We start from the raw sequence: 25,285 nt of genomic DNA, 5'->3' as shown, positions 1-25,285 counted from the left end.
GGGATTCTCCTGGCTCCAGCGACACAATCCCCTCATGAATTTGTCTATGGTTGCTATCATGGGCTGGAGTCCGTTCTGCCACACCCATTGTCTGAAGTCCTGGGGGCTCGGAAGTTGCTCTGGACCTCTCCGTGTACCAGGACCTCCGGGAGGTGCTCAGCAAGCAACAGGATTTATCCATCCCTTTTCCTCTCCTGCTGGCGCAGGGTTCTTTTTTTGTGGAGAAAAAGGACAAGACCTTGCGCCTGTGCATTGACTACCGGGGACTCCATGACATTAATGTGAAAAACCATTATCCGCTACCACTCATTTCCTTGGACTTCAAGCTCTTCCAGGGGGGCACTGTTTCCTCCAAGCTGGATCTACGAAAAATGCCTACCACCTGGTGTGGATACGAGAGGGGGACGAGTGGAAGAAAGCCTTCAACACAGCAAGCGGCCACTACGAATATGTGGTCATGCCCTTTGTCCACACCAACGCCCCGTGTTCCAGGCTCTGGTGAATGATGTTCTCCACAACATGTTGAACCGGTTCATCTTCGTCTACATTGATGACATCCTCGTCTTCTCCTGCTCCCCACAAGAACACATGCTCCACGTCCAACAGGTTCTCCAGCACCTTCTGGAGAACCAGTTGTTTGTTAAGGCGGAAAAGTGTGAGTTCCATTGCTCCACCCTTCCCTACATCATCTCTGCTGGGAGTGTCCAGATTTATCCCAAGAAGGTGAGAGCGGTGGTGGATTGGCCTGAGCCTACATCCAGGGTGCAGCTGCAATGCCTCCTGGGGTTCACCAACATTTATGGCCGGGTTACAGCACCCTGGCCTCCCCCTGTCTGCACTCACCTCTACCAAGGTTCCATTCACGTGGTCCTCTGCTGCTGACCGGGCATTCCAGGACCTTAAACACCGCTTCACCACTGCTCCTATCCTTGTTCATCCTGACCCTTCCCGTCAGTTCGTGGTGGAGGCCGTTGCTTCAGATGTCGGAGTGGGAGCTGTCCTGTCCCAACGTTCTGCCCTGGACCTTAAGCTGCATCCCTGCACCTTCTTCTCTCACCGCCTCAACGCCACGGAGAGGAACTACGATGTGGGGAATCGGGTGCTTCTCACGGTGAAGATGGCGTTGGAGGCACTGGCTCGAAGGTGCAGAACATCCGTTCGTTGTGTGGACCGACCACAAAAACCTGGATATTGGAGTATCTCTGCACTACCAAGCTCTTCAACTCCAGGCAAGCGAGATGGGCCCTACTGTTTACCTGGTTCAACTTTTCCCTCTCCTACCGGCCTGAGTCCAAGGATGTCAATCCGGATGCCCTGTCTAGCCACTATAACCCCATGGTTACCACCCCAGAGCTCGAGACCGTCCTTCCTACCTCGTTCCTGGTGACGGCACTTATCTGGGGTAAAGGGAAACAGGTCCGGGAGGTGCAGCGGTCTCTGCCGAACCCCGGGGGGGCCCAGATAACCGGATGTTTGTGCCTGACGCTGTCTGCTCCGCAGCCCTGGAGTGGGTCTATTCCTCCAGGCTTGCCTGTCACCCGGGCTCTCGTCGGACCCTGGCCTTCTTGCGACAACGCTTTTGGTCGCCTACTATGGTTCCAGATGTTGCCGCATTTGTTGCCACCTGCACGGTCTGCGCACAGGACAAGACTCCTTGAAAGCTCCGGTTGGTCTTCTCCAACCTCTCCCTCACCGTCCCTGGTCCCATATATCCCTGGATTTCATCACGGGTCTCCTTCCACCTGAGGGCAACACAGCCATCCTGACTGTGGTCGACCGGTTCTTCAAAGTCGCCCACTTCATTCTTCTCCCCAAACTATCCTCGGCCAAGGAGACTCCCGGTGGACATGGTCTTCGACCAGGGCCCCCAGTTCTTGTCCCGGTCCTGGAAGGCATTCTGAATGTTGTCGGCCAGTCTGTCCTCCGGATTCCACCCCCAGGACTTAGTGACGACTCTTCGCTGCCTAATCTCCGCCAACCCTACCACCTGGAGTCAGCAACTGGTATGGGTTGAGTATGCCCGCAACACCCTTCTTTGCTCCACCACGGGGTCTCTCGCCCTTCAAGTGTTCCTTGGCCTCCACCCACCCCTGTGCAAGAGGAGGAAGTCAGCAGTCAGCACGCCCAATTTTTCAGTTTTTGATTTGTTCAAAAAGTTTGAAATATCCAATAAATGTTGTTCCACTTCATGATTGTGTCCCACTTGTTGTTGATTCTTCACAAAAAAATACAGTTTTATATCTTTATGTTTGAAGCCTGAAATGTGGCAAAAGGTCGCAAAGTTCAAGGGGGCCGAATACTTTCGCAAGGCACTGTATAAATAGTGCAGACACAGGCAACTAGACATAGACAATAACCCACGAAAACCCAAAGAAGATGGCTGCCTAAATATGGTTCCCAATCAGAGACAACGATGAACAGCTGCCTCTAATTGAGAACCAATCTAGGCAACCGCAGACATACATAAACACCTAGATGGTAAACAACCCCATAAACCTACAAAAACCCATAGACAGTACAAAAACACATACATCACCCATGTCACACCCTGACCTAACCAAAATATATAAAGAAAACAAAGAATACTCAGGTCAGGGCGTGACAGGGACACAGACAATTGATTCTGCTTTGCTGTGTCTAGAGTGGAGTCTCTAGCATACTTACTCACTCATCCATTATCTTCGCCAGATAATCAACAGCCAGAAGGCAAATGCATTTTAACATGCAGTTTAACATGGGAGAGGTGTTTGGCTGTAGGTGTACATGGATTGAAATATCTGTTATTTTTGTGTCTGCTGAATAGAACTCTAGTTCAAGTACATGGATTTGCATTGCTGTGTATGGTGTCCATATTAGCGCACACCCTCCATTGATGTGTGACTGTCTCCTGTTGTGTTGTATGATATTACCTGCAATAAGTTGTGTGACCAGCTGATTCTTTCCATTTAGGATATTGACGGACACATTTTTGGAGGATTGCAGGAACAGTGGGCTGCCCTATGGAGACAAAGCAGGTAAACAAACAATTCTATCGACAATACACAATCCCCCATTAGTGACCCTGGTGCTCAGCATGAGTGTGTAACTAGGACTGTATGTTTTATAGATCATTTCCATTTTCAACAGCCAATCTGGAATGCATATCACGTCTGAAGCCTGGATCTGTCTTACTTGCCAGAGTAATTTTTCATGCTTCAGTCAACTTCTTAATTAAAGATAGCAGCCAGCCTTTGTGTTGTGCTTAAAGTCGGCAAGATAATGCATCTCATGTATATTTTAAATAATATGAGGTCCCTCCATGTTTATCAAGGTTCCTAAGCAACACAGTAAATAAGCAAAATATTGATATTCCTGAATTGACATATCACTTTAACAATGTGGCTCAGCACATGAGATTCAAATTAATAGGTTCCATGGGAATAATGTTCAGTTAGTATATTAGGCCCCTCATAAATGAATTGAAAGTGCATTTCTGGCCTTCAAGACTCTTTGTCCTACTACAGTAACCTTGATCCCCATTCCACTCTCATCCCTGTTAATACAGTATACAAGCAATTAACAGTCTCTCTGTAAGGCCTCATTAATATCACCTACTCAGACGAGAGAGAGACAGAGACAGAGAGAGAGAGAGAGAGAGAGAGAGAGAGAGAGAGAGAGAATTATTTTCCCCCCTTCTGTATCTCCCCTGGACTGGACAATTTATCTTCTCCCATTTTTCACCCCTATCAATAATTACTATTCCGTTCACCTCCACTGTGGCCGGACTGCTCTCTCTCTTTGCTGGTGCGAGACAGATCAGATAAAGCCCCACACATTATCAATCTATTCATCCAATGCATGCTCTGTGGTATTATTACTGCCAGGCAGAGTGTGAGTGAGCATCTATCGCTCCATCGCCTATGACATCACCTCTCTCTGATACTACTTTCCTTTGTAATTCTATGGTGGTGGAAGTGCAGATGCAGTACTTACTGGTCTGGACTGAATTTCTTTGGCATACAGAGGTTGGAGAAACTCAGAGTCCCCCTCCAATTTCAGACCCTTCTCTGTTATTCTTAAATTGCCCATACCATCCTGTAGAGAAAGAGAGAAGGAATAGGATATGGTCAATATTTATTTCGGTATGAGTTGAGATGATTCCATCTGTTGCTGATAAAACAAAGACATTACATTTACATTTAAGTCATTTAGCAGACGCTCTTATCCAGAGCGACTTACAAATTGGTGCGTTCACCTTAAGACATCCAGTGGAACAGCCACTTTACAATAGTGCATCTAAATCTTTTAAGGGGGGTGAGAAGGATTACTTTATCCTATCCTAGGTATTCCTGAAAGAGGTGGGGTTTCAGGTGTCTCCGGAAGGTGGTGATTGACTCCGCTGTCCTGGAGTCGTGAGGGAGTTTGTTCCACCATTGGGGGGCCAGAGCAGCGAACAGTTTTGACTGGGCTGCGCGGGAACTGTACTTCCTCAGTGGTAGGGAGGCGAGCAGGCCAGAGGTGGATGAACGCAGTGCCCTTGTTTGGGTGTAGGGCCTGATCAGAGCCTGGAGGTACTGAGGTGCCGTTCCCCTCACAGCTCCGTAGGCAAGCACCATGGTCTTGTAACGGATGCGAGCTTCAACTGGAAGCCAGTGGAGAGAGCGGAGGAGCGGGGTGACGTGAGAGAACTTGGGAAGGTTGAACACCAGACGGGCTGCGGCGTTCTGGATGAGTTGTAGGGGTTTAATGGCACAGGCAGGGAGCCCAGCCAACAGCGAGTTGCAGTAATCCAGACGGGAGATGACAAGTGCCTGGATTAGGACCTGCGCTGCTTCCTGTGTGAGGCAGGGTCGTACTCTGCGGATGTTGTAGAGCATGAACCTACAAGAACGGGCCACCGCCCGTTCACATAAATATTCCATGTGTACATTGCTGTAATTATATATGAGGACACCGAGGTTCGTGCCTCGTACTAATTTTTAACACTGAACAAAAATATACATGCAACATGGAAAGTGTTTGTCTCGTGTTGTATGTGCTGAAATTGTTCCATATGCACAAAAAGCTTATTTCTCTCAAATTACATAAACAAATGTGTTTACATCCCTGTTAGTGAGCATTCCTCCTTTGCCAAGATAATCCATCCACCTGACAGGTGTGGCATAACAAGAAGCTAATTGAACAGCATGATCATTACACAGGTGCACCTTGTGCTGGAGACAACAAAAGGCCACTCTAAAATGTGCAGTTTTGTCACACAACACAATTTAGCTGCTTTAAACTTAGCTGCCAAGTAGCTATTTTCTAAAAACTATTACAGTTCTCCCTTGTGATGTGGTACATTGTAAACAGTCTAGCTGTTAGGTCACTAACGTATGTTTGGTTTCTCGTCAGCGCAACCTGTGATTTAAACTGGTTTATGGAATGAGTTTGGCTATGGATGTGTTCCGTGTGATGATGTTTGCATTGATCTTTTACATTAAAAGGTTACATTTATGAATTAAGTTGTCAAGACCTTTATTTCCCATCAGTACAAAACATTGTTTAGATGGTTTTCAGACAACAATACTGTTTAGGTGGATTTGTTGAATCATACGGTTCCAATTACATATTTGAGATGGCACACTGCAAGGGCCACTCAACATTGATCACAAATATGTGATTGTACGCGTCAAAGGGTTAAAGAAGGATTTTTTTTGTGTGCCATTCAGAGGGTGAATAGGCAAGACAACATTTTGAAGTGCCTTTGAACAGGGTATGGTAGTAGGTGCCAGGCACACCAGCATGTGTCATGTACTGCAACCCTGCTGTATTTTTCATGGGTTGGGGTGGACATTTTTTAGCTCTATCACTGCATTTCTATGCTTCCCGAACTCAAACCCTAGTTACATATCTGAATTTTTATGCAAAATGCACACACATAATTAATTCATCCCATCCATACTTCTTTGGATACAAACATTTTGATGTTGATCTTGATCTTGGCACCCGAGTGGCGCAGTGGTCTAAGGCACTGCATCTCAGCACAAGAGGCGTCACTACAGTCCCTGGTTTGAATTTAGGCTGAATCACATCCGGCCGTGATTGGGAGTTCCATAGGGCGGCGCACAATTGGCCCAGCGTCGTCTGGGTTTGGCCGGGGTAGGCCGTCATTGTAAATAAGAATTTGTTCTTCACTGACCTGCCTAGTTAAATAAATACAACAACAAAAAATATCAACAGAACTTTGACTATATAGGCATAAATCGGCTAACTGCAGTACAGGTATAAATACCCCAATGACAGTCACTGAATAGTGGAACAGTGTTCACAAAACCCCTATCTGTTTCTGTGTGTTACTGAATCATGTCAGACTAAAGGATATATTAAACAACAATGAAGTGAGCTTTGGAGACAAGAAAGGAGTTCACAGAGCTGCTTTGATTCCAACAAGTTTGACTTTGACCTCTTGCTTCCCCTGGTCAATAAATAAGCGTGGTGAATCATTGTGAAGATGAGTGCCTTGTCTGATAAGAGGCAGGAGCTCTCTATCTCTTTCTATCCCTCCATGTGATCATGAGGAGAAACCAAGCCTCTTTGTTTTCCAACATCTTTGATCCTGAGGAGTTCTGAGGACCATTCCCAAATGGAGATCAAGACCTGAGCAATCCTTCTGGATCTGAATGCTTTAAAACGCCTTCTCGCCTCTACCCAACACTTTCTACTTCCTCTATTAGAATTCTGTCAAGATAGTGAGAAGTTTAAAGTAAGTGAGACCTGAACGTGGCGTGAATATGTATCTCTTTCCTGTAGAACCATAGGAGATGATATTGCTGCTAAATGTAAGTATCATCATTGAAGAAGATAATAGCCTATATGACAACAAGTGGTATATTTTGCCACTCTGCAGTATTTTCCCCTTTGCTCCATAGGGGAAAGTGTCTTCATCAGATTCAACCACTGACTCACATTAAAGACGCTGAATCTCTCGTTCCTGGTCTTACTGTAATGTTATGGTCTCGTTACCCCTGTAGCTCTTCCATTTCATTAAACTATCTGAATAGTTGAAAATATAATCACTTCTTCATCCTTCATCTCTCCCTCTGTTACAAAAACTCACATCTTCGGAGATGGAGCATCTGAGCTTTGCTGTAGCAACAGCACTGGGTAGGAACTCTCGGTAGGAAACTCAAATTCCACAGATTTTGTGAGCCTTGCATACCTCTCCCAAAAGAGCTCATCGTGAGAGTAACACAGCTAACAAAAAACGTCCACAGAACGAAAAGGGAGAGTTTTTCATCAGGTTCCCATTTGGTTCGCATGATATACTCCAAACGTTTTTCCAATGCTTTAATGGGTAAGCAAAATGTTCAACAAATGTCCCCCTGTGGGGGATTCTTTTGGGACAAAACAGATGAAAGGTCTTAACACCCTGGACATCCCTTGGACAATTTGAAGTGAGAGAGCCATAATCCCTTACCTACTGTAGTGTTACGCCAACTACTTCTTCATGCCTGTGTTTGGGGATAGGACCCTCTGTCTCTCTCCTTCCCTTTTCCTCTCTCTCCTCCCCCTCTCTCTCTCCCTCACTCATTCCCCCTCTCTCAGCCCCCACACCCCCTCTATCGCTCTCTTCTGAGTGAGTTGTGTGGTGCGGTGCAGCCGGGGAGGACAGGCAGGACGCATGTCATGAATAATGCAGAGAGGCATTCGTTGTCAGAGTGGCCCCATAACACTCAGGTGTGTCTTCACCGCTCTCCTCTTTTTCCTCTACTCCACTCTCCTCTCCCTGCTCCACACTGCTCCGGTCTGTCGGAAGTCAACAAACCTCCACTTGCATGCCAGAGTTTAAGCAGCATCAGGGAGTAAATTAATTTCCACTCAAAACACCTAGGCACGACTGTCAATGCGCTGGGAGCTTAATATTAATCGTGGACCTGAGAATGTGGGATGTTGCTTGTGTGGCTTGTGTGTAGCTTGTATGTTTAGTATGTGTGTGCGTGCGTGCATGTGTGCATGCCTGCCTGCTTTTCTGCATGTGTGGGTGTGTTTGCGACAGTGGACCTGGCTAAGATATAGATTTCATCTCTTGATGTGACTTTGAGGGACAGCGGTGAGCAAGCGGGAGCCGAGCATGCAGCCAAAACAACGGTGCTCCTTGTCAACAGCTTTTAAGGGACTTTTCCGTCAAGCCGCTAGATCTTATCTGCCATGCTGTCAAGAGGAGAGGACAACGCAGGAGCCCCAATGCTCATTTGCATAAGAATCTGGAGGTTGTCCGCCCCCTTTAGCTAAAGTATGCACATTCATCAGTACAGGTGACCCACCCGCTGAACAGAGCCAAGCTGTGTGTGCAGCACTTTGAGATCACTATGATTTATAATGTCAATATTGAGGGATCTCAGGGCTATTATCTAATGAGAGCATAAACATGTAACTTATTCCCCCATCACTTGAAGCAAGAACAAATAGTGGGATGATTAAAAACAATACCTTTGTGACTAACAGAGGAAATGATTGTATTGTACTGGGAGAGACAGTACTTCTCTGTTATAGGAATCTCTGCTTGACAACATATTACTATCACTAATTAGAGATTCAATTATTATTCAACATTCCTTCCCTGTTAAATCAAAAACAAACATTTGATTCAATGCAATAATTAAACTCCTGAAAAAGTATTCTACTCTCAGATAAAGCAAGATGTGAATCAAAATTTGAGAAAGTATTTTTTGTCTTATTTCAAACTATGAGGGAGTCTGAAAATACAGACTGAGTGGGCAGGGAGCTAGTAGGCTGAGTAGATGGGGAGCTTTGCTCACCTTGAGTGATGCCTATGTCAAGCAACATGGACACAGTGAGCAGTATTGCAGTGAGATTATATCAAACAAATGTGCTGATACACAAAGCAACTCCAACAACATTGAAATTGCATGTAACATCCACTCCTGTCATACATCACATTTATCCAACTGTTTGGTTATTGTAACACGCAAAGTGCTGGCTGTATAATTTAGCTAGCTAGCCCAAATTGAATTGTCAGCACTGTTTATCAAGCTAGCTAGCTAGTTCATCTTGGAAAATTTCAGTTGAAACTTAACAGGGTGAGGTCTGGTACAGACAATGTTCATACAATGCCTTCAGAAAGTATTCACACCCCTTGACTTATTCCACATTTTGTTGTGTTACAGATTTTGTGTCACTGGCATACACACAATACCCCATAATGTCAAAGTGGAATTCTATTTTTCGAAAATGTTAAAATGTAAACTCAGCAAAAAAAGAAACGTCCTCTCACTGTCAACTGCGTTTATTTTCAGCAAACGTAACATGTGTAAATATTTGTTTGACCATAACAAGATTCAACAACCGAGACATAAACTGAACAAGTTCCACAGACATATTATTAACAGAAATGGAATAATGTGTCCCTGAAATGAAGAGGGGTTTAAAAGTAACAGTTAGTATCTGGTGTGGCCACCAGCTGCATTAAGTACTGCAGTGCATCTCCTCCTCGTGGACTGCACAACATTTGCCAGTTCTTGCTGTGAGATGTTACCCCATTCTTCCACCAAGGAACCTGCAAGTTCCCGGACATTTCTGGGGTGAATGGCCCCTAGCCCTCACCCTCCGTTCCAACAGGTCCCAGACGTGCTCAATGGGATTGAGATCAGGGCTCTTCGCTGGCCATGGCAGAACACTGACATTCCTGTCTTGCAGGAAATCACGCAAAGAACGAGCAATATGGCTGGTGGCATTGTCACGCTGGAGGGTCATGTCAGGATGAGTCTGCAGGAAGGGTACCACATGAGGGAGGACAATGTCTTCCCTGTAACGCACAGCGTTGAGATTGCCTGCAATGACAACAAGCTCAGTCCGATGATACTGTGACACACCACCCCAGACCATGACGGACCCTCCACCTCCAAATCGATCCCGCTCCAGAGTACAGGCCTTGGTGTAACGCTCATTCCTTCGACAATAAACCATCACACCTGGTGTGACAAAACCGCGACCCGTCAGTGAAGAGCACTTTTTGCCAGTCCTGTCTGGTCCAGCAACGATGGGTTTGTGCCCATAGGCAACATGGTTGCCAGTGATGTCTGGTGAGGACTTGCCTTACAACAGGCCTACAAGCCCTCAGTCCAGACTCTCAGCCTATTGCGGACAGTCTGAGCACTGATGGAGGGATTGTGCGTTCCTGGTGTAACTCGGGCAGTTGTTGTTGCCATCCTGTGCCAATCCTGTGCAGGTGTTGTTACATGTGGTCTGCTACTGTGAGGACCATTATCTGTCCATTCTGTCTCCCTGTAGCGCTGTCTTAGGCGTCTCACAGTACGGACATTGCAATTTATTGCCATGGCCACATCTGCAGTCCTCATGCCTCTTTGCAACATGCCTAATGCACGTTCACGCAGATGAGCAGGGACCCTGGGCATCTTTCTTTTGGTGTTTTTCAGAGTCAGTAGAAAGGCCTCTTTAGTATGCTAAGTTTTCATAACTGTGACGTTAATTGCCTACCGTCTGTAAACTGTTAGTGTCTTAATGACAGTTCCACAGGTGCATGTTCATTAATTAATTGTTTATGTTTCAATAAACAAGCATGGGAAACAGTGTTTAAACCCTTTACAATGACGATCTGTGAAGTTATTTGGATTTTTACGAATTATCTTTGGAAGACAGGGTCCTGAAAAAGGGACGTTGCTGAGTTTAATACAAATTAAAAGCTGAAAAGTCTTGAATCAATAAGTATTCAATCCATTTGTTATGTCAATCGTAAATAAGTTCAGGAGTAAAAATGTGCTGAACAAGTCACTTATTAAGTTGCATGGACTCACTCTGTGTGCAATAATAGTGTTTAGCATGATTTTTGAATGACTACCTCATCTCTGTATCCGATGCACACAGGTATGTGTAAGGTCTCTCGGTTGAGCAGTGAATTTCAAACACAAATTCAACCACAAAGACCAGGGAGGTAATTCCAATGCTTGCAAAGAAGGGCACCTATTGTTGGGTTTAAGATAAAGAAGCAGACATTGATTATCCCTTTGAGCATGGTGAAGTTATTAATTACACTTTGGATGGGGTATCAATATACCAAGTCACTAAAACGATACCTTCCTAATGCAGCTGTTGGAGAGGAAGGAAACCACTCAGGGATTTCACCATGAGGCCAATGGTGACTTTAAAACACTTAGAGTTTAATGGCTGTGATATTAGAAAACTGAGTACAGATTAGCAGTGAAAAGAAGGAAGCCTGTACTGAATAAAAATATTCCAAAACATGCATCCTGTTTGCAATAAGGCACTAAAGTAAAACTGAAAAATATGTGGCTGAGAAATTAACTTTATCTCCTGAATATAAAGCAATACAATTGAGGAAAATCCAACACATCACTGAGTACCACTCTTCATATTTTCAAGCATAGTTGTGGCTGCATCGTGTTATGGTTATGCTTGTCATCGGAAAGACTAGGGAGCATTTTAGGATAAAATGAAACAGAACAGAGCGAAGCACAAGCAAAATCCTAGAGGAAAACATGGTTCAGTCTGCTTTCCAACAGACACTGGGAGACAAATTCACCTTTCAGCAGCACAATCACCTAAAACACACGGCCAAATATTCAGTGCATTCGGGACGTACTCAGACCCTTCACTTCTTTTGTGTTACATTGCAGCCTTATTCTAAAATTGATTAAATTGTTAATGACAATGTCATATTTTTTTGTTGTAAATGTACAGTTCCAGTCAAAAGTTTGACACACCTTTCTTTATTTGTACTATTTTCTATATTATAGAATAATAGTGAAGACATCACAACTATGAAATAACACATATGGAATCATGTAGTAACCAAAAAAGTGTAAAATCAAAATATATTTCAGATTCTTCAAAGTAGCCACTTTTTTTTGATGACAGCTTTGCTAACTCTTGGTATTCTCTCAACCAGCTTCATGAGTTAGTCACCTGGAATGCATTTCAATTAACAGGTGTGCCTTGTCCAAAGTTAATTTGTGGAATTTCTTTCTTTCCTTAATGTGTTTGAGCCAATGAGTTGTGTTGCAACAAGGTACAGAAGATACCCCTATTTCGTAAAAGACCAAATCAATATTATGGCAAGAACAGCTCAAATAAACAAAGAGAAACAACCGTCCATCGTTACTTTAAGATATTAAGGTCAGCCAATCTGGGAAAATTTCAAGGAACTTTGAAAGTTTCTTCAAGTGCAGTTGCAAAAATCATCAAGCACTATGATGAAACTGGCTCTCATGAGGACTGCCACAGGAAAGGAAGACCCAGAGTTACCTCTGCTGCAGAGGATAAGTTCATTAGAGTTACCAGATCAGAAATTGCAACCAAAATAAATGCTTCACAGAGTTCAAGTAACAGACACATCTCAACATTAACTGTTCAGAGGAGACTGTGTGAATCAGGCCTTCATGGCCAAATTGCTGCAAAGAAACCCCTACTAAAGGACACCAATAAGAATAAGAGACTTGCTTGGGCCAAGAAATACAAGCAATTGACAAATCTGTCCTGCATCTGATGAGTCCAAATTTGAGATTTTTGGTTCCAACAACTATGTCTTTTTGAGACGCAGAGTAGGTGAACGGATGATCCGTCTGGCCACTCTACCATAAAGGCCTGATGGGTGGAGTGCTGCAGAGATGGTTGTCCTTCTGGAAGGTTCTCACATCTCCACAGACAAACTCTGGAGCTCTGTCAGAGTGACCATTGGGCTCTTGGTCACCTCCCTGACCAAGGCCCTTCTCCCCCAATTGCTCTGTTTGGTATTTCTGTTTTTTTTATGTTCAATACATTTGCAAAATTTCTTAAAACCTGTTTTCACTTTGTCATTATGGTACATTGTGTGTAGATTGATGAGGATTTGTTTTATTTAATCCATTTTAGAATAGGGCTGTAACGTAAGAAAATGTGCAAAAAGTCAAGGAGTCTGAATATAGTCCGACTGCGCTGGAGTTGATATCGAAGATCACATTGAATATTCCTGAGCGGCCTAGTTACAGTTTTGACTTAAATCGCCTTGAAAATCTTTCACAATACTTGATAATGTTTGTCTAGCATCTATCAATAACCAACTTCAAGGAGCTTGAAGAGTTAATGTTTTAAAAATAAATATTGTACAATCCAGGTGTGCAAAGCTCTTAGAGACTTACCGCAAAAGACTGATTCGAACATGTAATGACTCAGGGGTGTGAATAGATATTTCTGTATTTCATTTTCAGTCAATTCAATTTGTCATTATTGTGTATTGTCTAAAAAAAATAATGTTTTTAATCCTTTTAGAATTCAGGCTGTAACACAACAAAATGTGGAATAAGTCAAGGGCTATGAATACTTTCATGACGATCAATGATGCCAAAAAGTTTGCATGAATCAGCCGTTTGGCATGTCTTTTGATATCTGTCCCGTTTATTTAAACTGGCAAATAAACAGTGTGCCCACTACTGACCCTGATATAAGAGCCGGGGCATCATTACTTTATTCCAGCCTCCCATCTGCAACTCGTCACCATCAGCTGCTATAGATTTCCTATTAACTTCATATTCATCTGGGCCACCCAACACAACCCTGGGCCGCCCAACACAACCCTGGGCCGCCTATAGGAGTGCTGAATCGAGGCGTACCGTGACATTGATTGTTATGTGAATAGACAAACCGCTGTGCCAGAACATACTAGAGCCCCCTCACCTACGGTTGCTGAGCTGTAATGGATGGCTCGTGATACAAGACCAAACAGTGCAATTAGCACCCCTTAATATCTAATCTCTCACCGCTAATTGTAAACAGATTTTTTTCCTGAGCAGATATGAGAGAGGCTGAGAGAGGTTCTGGGAAGAGGCATTGGCAGTCACGCTCAAGCCTTGACTGTGCGACAGTGCTCTCTCCGAGTTGAAGAGACACAGTTTGGACATTGATTGACTGGGATGTTGATGAAATGCAATGTCCTGGAATTGACCTGACCAAACCGCTAAAACAGGGGGCAGTCGTCTTTCCACCACATCCTGCAAACTTTGTTCCCCTCCCAGACGGCAGCAAACTAAAGTGCTTCATTACTCTTTGTTTGCATTCATTCTGTTTTTTCACAAGACACTTCAAATTAGGTCTTTGTCCTAGCCTCCTAGCCTCCTAGCCTCTCCCCCAGATCCGTGCCACTAGATCAGGATTCCATAAAAACCTGCATGTAGAAATTTACGACACCCGGGCTTTATTGAGTCTGACCAGGGAGATTGAATAGCCTTGTTTTTAAGGCACAACATCAAAGGGAAGTGCTGGCTTCAAGGTAATAGATTCTGCCACAGCAGAGTGGGGAAGGCTTTTTACTCCCCTACTGCAGAGACACTATATCCACTGGACAAAGGCAAGCGTCTTATTCACTCTCTGTCCTCCTCTTCAATATGACTGCTATGGTGCCCCCCCAGTCAAAACACTCATCCACTGTCTAACACTTAACAAAAGGCCATTTTATTGAGTTATTCTACAGTACATTCCGTGGTATATGTTTCTATCGAGCTATGATATTTTGCACTGTCCTTGGACCCAGTGATGTAAAATATAGCCAATAGTGCAGCAGGTTGTCCCATCTATTTTATCAGGGAGATGTCAATTACAATGTATGCTCCCTCTGGACTATAACATGTTCCTGCAGCTCTAGAGATAACCTTTTAATTCATTGGAGGTGACCTGTATTACGCTACGTCTGACTGGCTAGAGGTGTGTAGAGGAGAGGGGCTGGGGTAGTACAGGATTTACAATACACTAGGTAGTGGTGGAGTGGGAAAGGGGAAGTTACATCTTAGCTGGTGCAGAGGTCTTTTTTTTTTTTTTTTTTTACCCCTGGGGCATTGTAAACCAATTGCAACCCTTGCTCTCTCCCCTGATCAAGTCGAGTGAGAGATTCACAGGCCTTGGCATTACTTTAGTCAGGCCTATCACACTCCTTTATCCTGGCTTTAATGTTGATTTCACATGGGAGATGCCAAACATTTACTCTATTATACACTGTACACCATCCCCATCCAAACAGCATTTGTAAAGGAATTGTAATCTGTGTGACTGCATAGGTATTCATTGTTCCCCAAGGGTTATTGTGTTTCACCACAGGGTAGAAAGACGATGTAAAACATTTTGAAAAATACTATATCATATACAGTAGAAGTGCTTTGTCTATTCTTTGTGGTATGAGTAAGAGTGAGTAAAGCCAATTTAATCCCAAAATACGTATTTGAGAGGAAGATTCTACAGCTTTTAATTTCAACTAGCACATTGGGGTAGTACGTTAAATAGTGCTGCATTCCCCTAATGTTATCTCCCATCCCCTGCAGATAGAGAGTCAGTCCTATATAATAGGGCAAGTTGTCAGAGTTATCTCCTGTCTGCCTTTTGATCTCTACCTTCTGGTGCTTTTCTCTCCATGATAAAACCATGTCCTTCAGGCTATGCCACGTCAGAAGTGGCATCCTGTCTATCCACTGGGAATGTACAATATTGTCAAGGCTGTTTCAAGCTGAATTGGATAAGTAATATACAATATATTCATGTTTATTTTTCACATATTATTATTTTGAACACTCAAAACTGTGCAGCATGTCAGTTTTTTTAATGGAAAGACAGAGAAAGAGGTAGAGAAGGGGGTATATAGAAGATCTGAAATATGTTTCCCTTGTCAACGATCTATACCTCCTGTTCTCTCGGAGCCCCTGTAGTAAGCTTAAAAAGAGAAAAAAGGCCTTGCAAGTCAAGAAATAATTCCAAGTAATAACACTCTGATCTGTGAATGCTAGTATTGATATTCACAACAGATCAATTGGGAGAAAGCGTCTATCTGAGAAAATGTTTGACATTGAGACAAAGTGCAGCATTAGGGAGAAAAGGGCTTCCTTCTATAGCTAGAGGACTCCTGGAGATATCAGGATATCTCCAGGAGTGATAAGTATAATTTTTGTCTTCATCTGTTGTCTAGTACTGTCTATTTGCTAGCTAGGACAATCTACTTTAAGTGTTGCCTGTTTTCCCAGTAGCCTACTTGGTGTGTGAACTGCTGACTGCTCATAACTTGCAGATGATTGTTGGACCCATCAACCAGGACCAAGCAGCAATGCAAATTGTGACTTGTTTTGGGAAGCAGTGGCTGTATTGGAGGGAGAGTAGCTCCTCTTCTAGGCTATCAGCAATTAATACAGGGAGGTGTGCTCTTCACCTCTGCTTGGCAATTAGCAAGTAGTGTTAGTACTTCAGTCTTCCCTGGTTTCTCAGCGACAGCTAGAAGATGTGGTCGTGTCAGGGGCAGTCTCGTCTGCAAAACCTAGACTGTCGCCAGTTGTTCGAGAAAGGAAAGAGAAGAAGGCTACACACCACTCTCTCACTTGAGTATCTTACCTAGTCATTTTCTATACCTGTTCGCTCCTCTCTATAGGCTTTACAGATGGTCCCTATCCCTTGGCAACCCTTCCAATTTAGTGTACCCTGCGCACACAACACATGTAGAATTCTGGGTCTCTGGCAGCATTTGGAACTGCCGAACTGCAGTCAAAAATGCAGAGTTCATCTCAGCCTATGCTTCACTTCAGTCCCTTGACTTTTTGCCCTTACAGAGACATGGATAGTTCCTCAATGAGCTTGACACCTTGATAAGCTAATCTTTTGTACTTGGCGACTTCAACCTCCCAATGTCTGCCTTCGATTCATTTCTTTCAAACTCTCTCTTTCCCCTCCTCGCCTCTTTTGACCTCACCCTTTCCCAATCACCTCCAACTCACAAGGCCGGCACTTCACTTGACCTCAAATTTATTAAAGCTGTTAACCTACTAATCTCACTGCAACACCCCTCCAGGTCTCTGATCATTACTTTGTTTCCTTTTCTGCCTCCCTTTCCTCCAGCCCTAACCACTCAGCCCCTACCCAGATGGTCATGCACTGTCACAATCTTCTCTCTCCCACTACTCTTTCCTATTCTCTCCTATCATCTCTCCCTTCCGTTAAATCCTTCGCCCTCCTGTTTCCTGATTCTGCCTCTTCGACCCTACTCTCCTCCATTTCCGCATCCTATGACTTGCACTGTCCCCTTTCCTCCAGGCCGGCTCGGCCCTCCCATCCTGTTCCGTGGCTGAGTGACTCTTTGCGAGCTTACAGAACAAGGCTGCGGGCAGCTGAGCGAAAATGAAGGAAACCTAAACTTCCGGAAGACATCATCCTTTCACTCCCTCCTCTATACCTTCCCTTCCTCTGCATCCGCTGCTAAATACACTTTATATCACTCTAAATTTCAAGTGTCTGCCTTTAACCCTAGGAAACTCTTTTCCACCTTCTCCTCCCTCCTTAATCCTCCACTACCCCCTCCTCCCTCTCAGCGAACGACTTTGTCAACCACTTTGAAAAGAAGGTTGACAACATCCACACTTCATTCACTCAGCCTATTGGTCCTACTGGTCCTACTCACCCAGAACTACATTACGTCTTGACCTCTTTCTCCTCTCACACTCCAGATGAAATCCTGCGACTAGTGAGTTCTGGCCGCCCAGACAACCTGCCCACTCGAACCCCCCCCCCTTCTCCAGACCATCTCTGGAGACCTTCTCCCATTCTTTACTTCTCTCATCAACTCATCCCTGACCAATTTCCCGAGTAGCTCCTCTCCTCAAGAAACCAACACTCGACACATCTGACGTCAAAAACTATAGACCTGTATCCCTTCTTTCTTTTCTTTCCAAAACACTTGAGCATGCTGTCTCTGATCCACTCTCTTATCTCTCTCAGAACAATCTTCTTGACCCTAACCAGTCAGGCTTCAAAGTCACTCAACCGAGACTGCTCTTCTCTGTGTCACAGAGGCTCTCTGCACTGCCAATGCTGACTCTCTCCTCTGTTCTCATCCTCCTAGATCTATCCACTGCCTTCAACACCATGAACCCTACAGGTGTCCACCAGGGCTCGGTTCTAGGCCTTCTTCTCTCTATACACCAAATCACTCGGCTCCATCATATCCTCACATTCACTCCTTTCATTGCTATGCAGATTACACGCAACTACTTTTCTCCTTTCCCCCCTTCTGACACCCAGGTGGCGACATGTGTCTCTGTGTGCCTGCCAGATATCTCAGCTTGGATGTCTGCCCACCACCTCAAGCTCAACCTTGACAAGATGGAGCTGCTCTTCCTCCCAGGAAGGCCTGCCCGCTCAAAGACCTTTCATCACAATTGATAACTCCAGTGCCACCCTCCCAGAGAGTAAAGAACCTTTTATGTGACCCTGGACAATACCCTGTCGTTCGCTGCAAATATCAAAGCAGTGACTCGCTCCTGGAGGTTCATGCTCTACAACATCTGTAGAGTACGACCCTACCTCAAACAGGAAGCGGTGCAGGTCCTAATCCAGGCACTCCCGCCTGGACTTCTGCAAATCACTATTGTCTGGGCTCTCCCGCTTGTCATCAAACCCCTGCAACTTATCCAGAATGCTGCAGCCTGCCTGGTTTTCAACCTTCCCAAGTTCTCCCATGTCCCTCCACTCCACTGGCTTCCAGTCAAAGCTCACCTCTATGACAAGACCATGGTGCTTGACAGGAAACTGTCCCTCCCTGCTTTCAGGCTATGCTCAAACCCTATATACCAACCCGAGAACTCCGTTCTGCCACCAAAGGTCTCTTGGCCCTCCCACACATAAAAAAAACATTCCTGAACCAACACTTGCACTTGCCCCCACCCCTTTTCTAGCTCAGACTTTGCTGATAGCTACTTTATTGAGGAAAAGTGTACTTACTATGCCTGTGATATAGTATGTGGTTGTCCCACCTAGCTTTGTTGAGATTTAAGCACTAACTGTAAGTCGCTCTGGATGAGCGCATCTGCTAAATGACTAAAATGTAAATGTTAGCAAATCTTTCCCACACTAAAAAGTTTGTCATAGTTTGGGAAACTTTATTTCCTTGTAAAAATGTACAGAAGGCTATTATAATAATCACTATCATAAAATTGATCTGCTATCAATGAATAACCCTGAATGTGGAGTGCAGTATGTACTAGGGCTGCAAAATTAATTAAATTCACATCGAAATCACAATATTGACGTGCAATATCCATATTGCAACAGAATCATATCTCATGCCAAATTTTATACCGCCACTCGGCCGCTTGTAACTTCTGTTTTTTTGTTTGTTTACTCCCTGAATAGAAATGCTAATATGCAACTAGAAAGTGTTCCAATCACCCAGGGTTGGTCCTCCTAATGTTTAATATTCCACAGGGGTGCTTTGGTCTCCCATTGTAATGCAGTGTACGTTATACATCACAGAGGCACAACAATTGCTGTAACTGCCACCTTCGCCCCTGCCCAGAGTCTAATTAATGACCCTGCCTATTAGTAATAGCCATTTCTAAGACAGCTCCTATGGCTGCCAGAGCAGGTCAAACAAAGCCATTCTTATGAGTTGTCAATTCCCTTTCAAGATTTAAGCATTTAAATGAAGGGTTTTAAAAAGGTACACAATTATTTTTCTCTCAGTTTTGCTAAATGTCACACTGAATGCTTTTCAATGCGTGTGTGGAAATGAGTTCTGATTGACTGGACATGCTTGATTGTAAATTTGTTCTCTTTTGGAATGTATGCTATGGGATTAACACACACTCACTCAATAATCTACAAATGATTTTCAGACCTCAATTAATGAATTGAGACCTCAATCGGTTTCAAGTGTATTAGTTAGATGTTGCTCTCCAGGACCACAGTTGGCCATCCCCAATATAATTGAAGGCATGTACTGACAGTGTCCCATCCTCAATTTTACCTTTATTTAACTAGGCAAGTCAGTTAAGAACTAATTCTTATTTTCAATGACAGCCTAGGAACCGTGGGTTTAACTGCCTGTTCAGGGGCAGAATGACAGATTTGTACCTTGTCATCTTGGGGGTTTGAACTTGCAACCTTCCGGTTACAACTCTAACACTCTAACCACTAGGCTACCCTGCCGCCCCAATATTGACACTGAGGGAGTTTCACCTGACAATGGAGAGACTTACTAATATGTATGTTGTAGGCTGTCAGGTGTTAGTTGTGCAGAGGTGAGAACGGAGTCAGGCGCAGGACACAGAACTGAGTAAAATAACAAACTTTAAAATAATCAGGAAAAATAAATCCACGTAGGGATCACAAACCCTAACACAAAAGACAAAAGACAAACCAGGAACAATCACGCACAAAACATAATGGGAACCAGAGGGTTAAATAGGGAAATTATAATAACTTAATGGGAACCAGGTGTGTCCACTCAAGACAGAACAAATGGAAAACAGAAACATGGATCGGTGGAAGCTAGAAAGCTGGTGACGGCGAGCGTCGAACGCTGCCCGGACAAGGAGAGGCACCAGCTTCGGCGGAAGTCGTGACAGGCTGAGAATCTGCATTTTATTGTTCTTTCTTTTAAATCAGTGTCTGAGCCAGATAACCACTCAAATCTAATTTTATTTGTCACATACACATGGTTAGCAGATGTTAATGCGAGTGTAGCGAAATACTTGTGCTTCTAGTTCTGACCATGCAGTAATATCTAACACTTTCACAACTACCTTATACACACATGTGTAAAGGAATTAATAAGAATATGTACATACAAATATATGAATGAGTGATGGTCAAACGGCATAGGCAAGATGCAGTAGATGATATAGAGTACAGTATATACATATGAGAAGCGACATTAATGAGTCAATGAAGTGCCGGTCCAGACAGAGGAGCAAACCATCAGATACAGTTGAAGTCGGAAGTTTACATACACCTTAGCCAAATACATTTAAACTCAGTTTTTCACAATTCCTGACATTTAATCCTAGTAAAAGTTCCCGGTCTTAGGTCAGTTAGAATCAGCACTTTATTTTAAGAATGTAATAGTAGAACAAATAATTTATTTCAGCTTTTATTTCTTTCATCACTTTCCCAGTGGGTCAGAAGTTTACATACACTCAATTAGTAATTGGGTGCATTGCCTTTAAATTGTTTAACTTGGGTCAAATGTTTCGGGTAGCCTTACACAAGCTTCCCACAATAAGTTGGGTGAATTTTGGCCCATTCCTCCTGACAGAGCTGGTGTAACTGAGTCAGGTTTGTAGGCCTCCTTGCTTGCACACACTTTTTCAGATCCGCACACAAATGTTCTATAGAATTGAAGTCAGGGCTTTGTGATGGCCACTCCAATACCTTAACTTTGTTGTTCTTAAGCCATTTTCCCACAACTTTGGAAGTATGCTTGGGGTCAATGTCCATTTGGAAGACCCATTTGCAACCAAGCTTTAACTTCCTGACTAATGTCTTGATTTTGCTTCAATATATCCACATAATTTTCCTACCTCATGATGCCATCTATTTTATGAAGTGCACCAGTCCCTCCTGCAGCAAAGCACCCCCACAACATGATGCTGCCACCCCCGTGCTTCACGGTTGGGATGGTGTTCTTCGGCTTGCAAGCCTCCCCTTTTTCCTCACAACATAACGATGGTCATTATGGTCAAACAGTTCTATTTTTGTTTCATCAGACCAGAGGACATTTCTCCAAAAAGTACGATCTTTGTCCCCATGTGCAAACCATAGTCTGGCTTTTTTGGCGGTTTTGGAGCAGTGGCTTCTTCCTTGCTGAACTGCCTTTCAGGTTATATTGATATAGGACTCGTTTTACTGTGGATATAGATACTTTTGTACCGGTTTCCTCCAGCATCTTTAACACCACTGAGGGGTTAAACTGCAGTACTATGAGCCATCCAGGGGCTACTACAGAAACACCACTGACTGGTTAAACTGCAGTACAATGAGTCATCCTCAGGGAAAGAACACTAGTGTCTTTGATCTGCATTTTTAAGAGACAATGACCTCTGTTTATCTTTAAACTCCTACTCTCCCTTGCCTTTTCATGTCACATGATCTATCTGCAGGTACAAACAAATTCCACTCTAAACAAAGGAATGGTGGTTATTACTATGTACATTTAAGTCTGTTCAAAGGGAGACCAAGGATGATGTAAGACCTCTAAGGGATCCATGACACAATGAAGGAAGGAGACTGAAAACATGCAGCAACTTTACGATATATTATTTGTATGATTCTTTAAAGTGTTGAGTCATGGGAGAGAAAGTGGTAGTGTAAGGGGATGCTCTCCTAATATGGACAATGTTGTGGCAAATTCACTTGTGTATGTAGGCCTACAATCCACCCCTCACACTTTCAAACACAATCCAATTCCAGCCCATTCTCCAATCTGCTCTTAATTTTGTAAATGAATTACATCTGAATGGTGGAAAAACAAGCTGCCTATTTCTCCATGCTCTCTGTCTTTGACCTTTCCATGCTGTTTCTGTGTAGTGAGACTTAATTGTCCAGAGCGAGAGCCAGCCAGTCAGCGGCCCACACATCATCGACAGATTTAGAATTAAACAGGCAGTGAATCCAGCAATCTGGAGTCTGCATGGGTGATAATCGGTTGTTTCAAAGCGAAGTGGACAAATTTGTGTAGGACAGAGACCGTTCTTCAGGGGAAAACTATTATTCAGTTGATACAGGAATGGAAAGCGAAGGAGCCTTTAGTGTAGCTCATTGAAACACTAACAGGAATTGGAAAATCAAAGCTCATCAACGTTCTTTTACCTCATTGTGTGTGCAGCTGCTGCAATATGTGTATGTGTCACCATCGGTTGTATATACTGTACAGTGCCTTCGGAAAGTATTTAGTCCCCTTTTCACACATTTTTGTTACGTTACAGCCTTATTCTAAAATGGATTAAATCAAATTTCTTTCCTCATCAATCTACACACAATACCCCATCATGACAAAGCAAAAACATGTTTTTACATTTTTTTGATAATATATATTTTAAAAAACGAAAATGTACATTTACATAAAGTGGCAAGAAAAAGTATGTGAACCCTTTGGAGTTACTAGGACTTCTGCATTAATTGGACATAACATTTTTTGTAGTTGCAAATCAAGACCTATACAATGGTCAGGAGGAATTTTGGACCATTCCGCTTTACAAAACTGTTTCAGTTCAGCAATATTCTTGGGATGTCTGGTGTGAACCGCTCTCTTGAGGTCATGCCACAGCATCTCAATTAGGTTGAGGTCAGGACTCTGACTGGGCCTCTCCAGAAGACATTTTCTTCTGAAGCCATTCTGTTGTTGATTTACTTTGTTTTGGGTCATTGCCTTGTTGCATCACCCAACTTCTGTTGAGCTTCAATAGGCAAACAGAACCTTACATTCTCCTGCAAATTGGGAATTCATTTTTCTGTTGATAATAGCAAACTATCCAGGCCCTGAAGCAGCAAAGCAGCTCCATACTTTACAGTTGGGATGAGGTTTTGGTGTTGGTGTGCCTTCCTCCACGGATAGTGTTGTGTGTTCCTTTCAAACAACTCAACTTTAGTTTCATCTGTCCACAGAATATTTTTCCAGTAGCGCTGTGGAACATCCAGATGCTCTTTTGCGAACTTCAGATGTGCAGCAATGTTTTTTTTGGACAGCAGTGGCTTCTTCCGTGGTGTCCTCCCATTGTTTAGTGTTTTACGTATCGTAGACTCGTCAACAGAGATGTTAGCATGTTCCAGAGATTTATGTAAGTCTTTAGCTGACACTAGGATTATTCCTAACCTCATTGAGCATTCTGCGCTGTGATCTTGCAGTCATCTTTGCAGGATGGCCACTCCTAGGGAGAGTAGCAAGAGTGCTGAACTTTCACCATTTATAGACCATTTGTCTTACTGTAGACTGATGAACATCAATGCTTTTAGAGATACTTTTGTAACCCTTTCCAGCTTTATGCAAGTCAACAATTCTTATCCTTGGGTCTTCTGAGATCTCTTTTCTTCGAGGCATGGTTCACATCAGGCAAAGCTTCTTGTGAATAGCAAACTCAACTTTTGTGAGTGTTTTTTATAGGGCAGGGCAGCTCTAACCAACATCTCCAATCTAGCCTCAATGATTGTACTCCAGGTTAGCTGACTCCTGACTCCACTTAGCTTTTGCAGAAGTCATTAGCCTAGTGGTTCACATACATTTTCCAACCTACACTGAATGTTTAAATTATGTATTCAATATAGACAAGAAAAATACAATAAATGTCTGTGTTATTCGTTGAAGCAGACTTTGTTTGTCTGATGTTGTAAGTCATCAAATCTCATTTTATGACCAATTTATGCAGAAATCCAGATAATTCCATAGGGTTCACATATGTATTCAGACCCTTTACTAAGTACATTGTTGAAGCACCTTAGGCAATGATTACAGCCTTGGTTATTCTTGGGTATGATGGTACAAGCTTGGCTGTGTGCTTAGGGTTGTTGTCCTTTTCCCCAGTCTGAAGTCCTGAGCTAGTTTTCATCAAGGATCTCGCTATACTTTGCTCCGTTCATCTTTCCCTCGATCCTGACTAGTTTTACTGAAAGGCTTGCGTATGGCCACTTTACCATAAAGGCCTGATTTGTGGAGTGCTGCAGAGATGGTTGTCCTTCTGGAAGATTCTCCCATCTCCACAGAGGAACTCTGGACCTCTGTCAGAGTGACCATCGGGTTCTTGGTCACCCCCGTGACCAAGGCCCTTCTCAGCCCGATTGCTCAGTTTGGCCAGGCGGCCAACTCTAGCAAGAGTTTTGGAGATTCCCAACTTCTTCCATTTAAGAATGATGGAGGCCACTGTGTTCTTGGGGACCTTCAATGCTGCAGCAATTTGTTCATGCCCTTCCCCAGATCTGTGCCTCGACACAATCCTGGGTTGAGTTTGGTTGATTGTGGAGGCCAGGTCATCTGATGCAGCACTCCATTCCTCTCCTTCTTGGTCAAATAGCCCTACACATTCTGGAGGTGTGTAGGGTCATTGTCCTGTTGAAAAACAAGTGATCCCACTAAGCGCAAACCAGATGGGATGGTGTATCGCTGCAGAATGCTGTGGTACCTATGCTGATTAAGTGTATCTTGATTTTTAAATAAATCACTGACAGTGTCACCAGGAAAGCACCCCTACACCATCACACCTCCTCCTCTATACTCCACGGTGGGATCCGCACATGAGGAGATCATCAACTCACCTAATTTGTAATCATCAAACCAAAGGACAGATTTCCAATGTCTATGTCCATTGCTCGTGTTTCTTGGCCCAAGCAGTCACCTCCTTATTGGTGCCCTTTAATGGTTTACTTGCAGCAATTTGACCATAAAGAACTGATTCACGCAGTGTCCTCTGAACAGTTAATATGTCTGTTATTTGAACTCTGTGAAGCATTTATTTGGGCTGCAATTTCTGAGGCTGGAAAACTCTAATGAACTTATCCT

At 43.6% G+C, this 25,285-nt stretch overlaps 1 protein-coding gene across 1 annotated transcript in view; it reads right to left on the bottom strand.

The window, feature by feature from the left end:
* LOC115135935 (sarcoglycan, delta (dystrophin-associated glycoprotein)) overlaps nt 1–25,285 on the bottom strand; it is a 108,737-nt gene that overhangs the window by 38,551 nt on the left and 44,901 nt on the right. Inside the window, exons 3-4 of the mRNA XM_029671166.2 lie at nt 3,973–4,074; nt 2,910–2,997 (exon numbers count right to left, since the gene is read on the bottom strand). Of these exons, the coding sequence (XP_029527026.1) occupies nt 2,910–2,997; nt 3,973–4,074 (190 nt within the window). The remainder of the gene's footprint in view (nt 1–2,909; nt 2,998–3,972; nt 4,075–25,285) is intronic.

This window comes from Oncorhynchus nerka, linkage group LG10 (genome assembly GCF_034236695.1).
Source record: "Oncorhynchus nerka isolate Pitt River linkage group LG10, Oner_Uvic_2.0, whole genome shotgun sequence".
Classification (NCBI taxonomy): Eukaryota; Metazoa; Chordata; class Actinopteri; order Salmoniformes; family Salmonidae; genus Oncorhynchus; species Oncorhynchus nerka.
This window is presented reverse-complemented; position numbering and strand designations above follow the sequence as displayed.